Source organism: Pieris rapae, chromosome 15 (genome assembly GCF_905147795.1).
Source record: "Pieris rapae chromosome 15, ilPieRapa1.1, whole genome shotgun sequence".
NCBI classification, from domain to species: Eukaryota; Metazoa; Arthropoda; class Insecta; order Lepidoptera; family Pieridae; genus Pieris; species Pieris rapae.
This window is the reverse complement of record NC_059523.1, coordinates 5,147,213-5,153,212: the sequence shown is the minus strand read 5'-3', so window position 1 is coordinate 5,153,212 and position 6,000 is coordinate 5,147,213. Positions and strand designations below refer to the sequence as shown.

The following is a 6,000-nucleotide window of genomic DNA, read 5'->3' as shown; positions in this document are numbered from 1 at the left end:
TTATCTTGACGTTCATAAGTGTACATGTTTACCTATATGAATAAAGATATTTTTGATTTGATTTGATTTGATTTAACGGAAAGTTATTGGCTGAGATAATAAAGCTCAAGATGGGAATCTCTATACTGATTGCATGTATGGCATATATTCAAGTTATTATATATGTTTATTATTTTGCTATGAAAATTAGACTTATAAATTCTATTGTTTTATGAGAATATCATATAAGTTATAAATGTAATGTTTTGAGATGCCAAATTTTCTAACCTTTTGTATACCAACATTTTGGTGTATGTAGAATGCTTTTCCAATAATTTAAATAGGTTTTAAAAGTTCATTTTAATGAAATATTAAGGTTTTTTTAGGATAAATCAAACACAAACTGACAGTTTTCCCTTTTAATCTTGATATTTTCTCTACGATACAAGGCACACACACAATTTAAGTAAAATATTATTACAATAAAATTAATAAATAATGCTTGCATACAAGAACGAAAGTGTGAAGCGTCCATGAATTGACAAAAATTACCACAAGTGTATGCCAAAAGAATTTAATAAAACGCACTTGTTGGAAAATAAAGTTACCATATCGGGAACCACATTCACGCGCTGTACAGCCACACAAGTTCATTCAGCTAAACATTTATAATAACAACTAGATTATCCATTACTCATTACCCATACAGATAATATGTAAATCGACAAGCTTCGATCCATCGGCGCCTGACTACATTTCAAATCCTTGAATCATATTGAATAGTCAAACGCCGATCGATTCTATGTTCTAATGACGTTATATTCGCTTCGTAATCTATGTACCGATAATGCTATCTTTCATCTATAAACCTAACTTATAATTACTCTCGTACTCTTGTAGATATGGGATGTGTTACTATTATACAATATCTACTAAGCAATTGTTGAAACGCTGTCAGTGAACAACTTTTATTCAGTCATTATTATTGTAAGTCAAAGAACTGTTTAACTGCTATCTTAAAGTAATTATACGTACACTATAAGGTATTTCTAGTATCAGTTACAGCTAATCATTGCACTAAATTTTAATAAATTACATGAAGATCACATGTCCTTTTCGAATTGATAAAATTTTAAATTCCGAACAAGCTATGGTCTAAGAAAGATGATGAAGCCTGAATAAAAACAATTTAAACTGAAAATAGATAGATAAAACAGTCTTCTATCAATTCCAATGGTTTCACAAAATTTTATTCGCTATCGACGTAAGATCTTCCAGAAAACGTTAATGCTGATTAGAGTCTTAAACGTAAATATGGCATTCGTAAATGTTTCAAGGTACATTAAAGATTAAAATATGTTCGTGAATAAATAACATGAATCGATCTTAAGACTAACATATAAAGAAATATTTACAAATTTCACTATGGAAGAAATGTTATCGTAACCTCGACTTATGCAATAACTACACGCTTACATTATTTACACTAATCTCGAATCGAGATCTTATACATTGAAATGTTAAATATTACGAATTGATTTCAATATACATGAACAATGATCGATTTATTTTCAGTAACATCCGTTAGGATCGACTACTTGAACTGTACCAATAACAATCTTTGGATTCATTTTTCTCTAAACTCAGGTTTGACACTAATCATAGGTTTTCTCGTATCGTCGTTATCTTTATCGCACTCTTGGTTGTCGGGGTATTCGGGGACCCCGGTGCTCGACAGCTAAGTGGCTGAGCTGAATAGCACTGAGTTCTTGTAGTAAGCAGCACGGTCGGATAAGGGACTCTTCACATCTCTTTCGAGGGCATGCTGCCGTGATTTGCGCTCCATTTCTAACTCCTGAGCCAAGGATTCTGTTGACAAACAAAAATTATATGTTTAATATAAATTTCTTAATATTGCTTTATGTGTTGCCCCGACCTTGATGACAACTCCATTTTCCTGGCTGATACAACAGCCCATAATTTTTATAAAACCCAGCAACACTACATAATTTTTATAAAATAATTGTTGGTATTGGATTTGTATTAACAACTAGAACGTAATTTACTACATCTCCAAGATAAAGTTTAGTACAATTTGAATTGGGACTTTTTTATACCGGATTGTCGTCTCTATGTCAGGTAATCACATAATTATTTCTGTTCCATAGATACTGAATGAAAATAGCCTTAAAATATCAATACAAATAGAAATAACCACTCTATGGCTTAAGAGACTTTCTTTACAAAACATAATTTTAGATATACATAAAATCGTTAATATTTCAAGTACGTAATTTTAATTACAGAGTCGACGATTGTCATATAACACATACATGTACCATGGAAAATGTCATTAACGTTGGGAAAATCTGACATCAAACGGAGTCCGCATCTCCATGGCACTTCCTAATTTAATATTCGATATTCCCTTCGGTAAAAACGTACACTTGCCATATTAGAATCGTTTATTAAATTGTGAAAGGGTTGATACTCATTTGCTCTGCGTTCGACACGATGTGAATGTAATTTTCACATACACAACAACTTTTAATTCTATTTAATGTAAATTGTAATCGCTATTAGACACAAGGAATGATGGAAGTCTTTTAAAAATGTGACTCATTATTAAAGTCTATTACAGAATAAGAAAAAATAAACAAATGATATTTGAAAAGTCTTGGTCGATAGGCATACAACAAACTTGGACGATATTACATTTATGAACAATCCTAATCTGCTAAACGTAAGTCACAGACTAAGACAAAGTGAAACACCATCAAATATTCTTACAAGATTTAAAACAAATTGACAAAGTTTAAAAAGGCCCAAATAGGTGAGGTAAGCCAATTGTCTCTCAAAACGTCGTATTTTACGAAATATGCTTATTCAATTTCATGCAACGCTTGTCGCCTCCTGCAATTTACGAGATATAAAAGATATAAACGGAATCTTTTTTGCTTACTTCTTAAAAGAGGAGAATATTCAATTCAAACGAAAATGATTGTTAAGTTATTTAGGTGTCTTTGTGCGATTTATTAAATGGATCCAACGAGTTTAACAATTTTGCTATATTCATGAATTTCAATACTGCGTGCATTTCACATTGGAAATTATCCAAAACATATCTGGTATTCTGTTTTTTCTTGTATTTTCGAAACGAAATTTGATTAAAATCAAAATAGTAATTTGGCAAAATCGTTTCACTGTTTCGAACTTACCGAATCAAAAGCTTAAGAAACTAACAGGCCCCAAACTTGATACTTGCGTGATACAAACTCTGTGTTTATAGCATTTGTTTTGTGCAAGATTAATTTGTCAGTTGAAAAAACTCAATTATAATCCGATTTGTTCAGTGTAGACTGGCTCCAGGGCGTCACACTCACAAGTGTCGCTCATCGAGGGTTGTCCCGAAACAGAAACCTATTATCCCGGGCGAGATTATTCGCCTAGGGCGTCACAATTAAATATTATACACTTAAAAGCTTCGGCCTTTGCCGTTTCACTTCGCTACCACCCCTAAATGTCCCATTAGGTCTGTTTGAATACGTAATATTTTTGCATTTGCTGCTTTTAAAATAAGATTGCCGGTTCCTTTGAGTGCTATAATCTATTTGTTCTTTGAAATAACAGTTATGCCTGAGCGCTCTCGTAAAGAGTTTTCCGTGAACCGTCTGGTGAAGTTATAATATAATTAGATGTACTTCAAAAGGCTAAGTAATTGTTTTTCATTACTGAAAAATTATATGTTTTGTTTGATTTGGTAGCATTACCCTCTAAGTGGTAAAAAGTTCAATCTATAGGGTAACGAATCGATTATGTAATTAAATAGATTTGCCGAGCAATAAATTGCGTCACCGATGTTTTATCGATTCTAAAGATAATAATTTTCTCGCTTTGTTCTCACAAAAACTTGACTTTTTCAGTTGTTTAATTTTAAACATAAATGTCATTGTTCGAAACTTTTTCGAAGGCTTTGAAACTTTTTGTAACTCAATCGCTTTGTAAAAAACGTAACACGGTATTTGACACGGGTGTATTAATTATTGTTAGAAAAATAATTATATTTGTTTCAAAGGGTATTTTTTACAAACTTGGAGCTTTGAACTTTGGAATATTAAATTTAAATTTTTTGGACAAAATAGAAAGTCAATACGCGTTATACTTTAAACGACTATATAAATAGATAGCAAAGCTTAAGTGCGAGAGATATTGAGAAGTTACATATTTCAAATAACTGCCGTACTGTCTTATAGTTTTAAAGGAAAACTAATAAGTAATAATCATTAGGTCTAAAGGTCACATAGAAAAGAAGTAGAATTTTTGACTACAAAATGAAGTAAGTAATTATAAACGTAAGGGCGTATGTTCGATCCACGGTTTTGCTCTTATGGAAATTCTGTCCATGTGCGCATTAAACACTCCCTCGTAATGTAAATAAAAAAATCGTAAGGAATCCGGCATTCAATCGAAGTCGTATTTCGGGCACAAAATGCTTATGACTTGCCTGTTTGAAAACAAATGATACGGATACAGAAATCTGAAGCTCGGAAATTTTACATATATATAAATTTTACACAATATAAATGCAGTGTATGAGACGAAAAGCATTTATAGGAAGCGAGTTGACCCTTGTAGTACTGATGCGTATCAAATTAAACTGATTGAATTTCTATTATCGTATCAAGACTTTTTCAAAGAATCAATTTCATGACAATTAAAATACGTTTAAAAATAAATGTTTCTGGTTCTCAAATTGAATTAGTATATATATTACATATTTTACATTATGAACAAAAAGTTAATATCGTCAAAGGTTTCGGGCGCACCTGTGCGGTACATTTTATTTCCATTCATTTTACAAGCGCACCTAAAAACGCCCGAAGTTGCCTCTTTATTAATTTTTCAACTTTGTATTACTTAGCATCCGTTGTTTCATTCGTATGGTATACACAATGTTAAGGTATATAATGTATGGTTTGTTATACAAAATATAATGTATGGTTTTCAAAATTTCCATGGTTCGATGGCATATATGTACACAATATTGCCTTTGTACTTAAAAATATAATATACAATGTTTTTTTAATTTATTTACAGCTCTAAAATTTGTATATATTAGAGTTAAATAACAGCTTAGCAAAACTGGAACAAATAGTATATATGTATATTTTAAGTTAAGTCTTAGTAAATTATAAAAAAAATGAGGTTTTATATTATGTAATCCAATCAAAATTCAAATTGTAATTCGAAAATTGTTTTGGAATGGAATCAATAATGTTGAGTCGCTCTTTCGTTTTAAATTTTCCATAGAAACACATTTCAAAATATTTTTTTTGTATTAGTGTTAAAAATTTCAGGCCTATTCGATTTTTTTATAGAACTTCTACGAGTAATGAGAAATATCTTGATTTTATGGTTTTATTTGTTGTATTTGTCTTCGTCTCAAATGTCAAAAAAATATTTGAAAATTAAAATAAATAGCTCACGGGTTTAAAAGCACTGTTAAGTTGTGCGAAGTAAACCAGGTCAGATTGTTACGAATAAATTTAATATTTAAAATATCTCCAATGTAGAATCACACTTGCAAAATACTTTGATTCGCGTGTTAGCGTGTATTAGACACTGGGGCAGCACTTAAATTGGTTGCAATTTCAACTCGGAAAGCACTCGTTTCAATGGGGGAAATCGTTTGTTGTATACACGTAAACATTTTGACTCCATAAATATGCAAATGTCAAATGGCAAAGTACAATTGATATTAAGTTAATTACCATCGCCCTATTTTGATTAAAGTTTATAATGATGAGAGGAATTCTATATAATAAAATATACATCTCAAATAAATAAATTATTTTTGTTGATTAACATTAAAAAAAAGTTATTGTTTATGGAACACTGTCACCTTTCTATGAAACTCCTTTTGACATCAAAAAGTAGGGAGTAAATATAAATTGCATATCATATACATAAAATCACACATAAATAAAATCGGTTTGAGTATAGGTAGTAACATCTTGGGAT

At 30.7% G+C, this 6,000-nt stretch overlaps 1 protein-coding gene across 4 annotated transcripts in view; it reads right to left on the bottom strand.

The window, feature by feature from the left end:
• Positions 1-383: 383 nt before the first annotated feature.
• LOC110992270 (dachshund homolog 2) overlaps positions 384-6,000 on the bottom strand; it is a 135,053-nt gene continuing 129,436 nt past the window's right edge. For all 4 annotated transcript variants that reach the window (XM_022258019.2, XM_022258020.2, XM_022258021.2 and 1 more), the window contains one exon: positions 384-1,848. In XM_022258019.2, the coding sequence (XP_022113711.2) occupies positions 1,718-1,848 (131 nt within the window). In that variant the 3' untranslated portion in view covers positions 384-1,717. The remainder of the gene's footprint in view (positions 1,849-6,000) is intronic.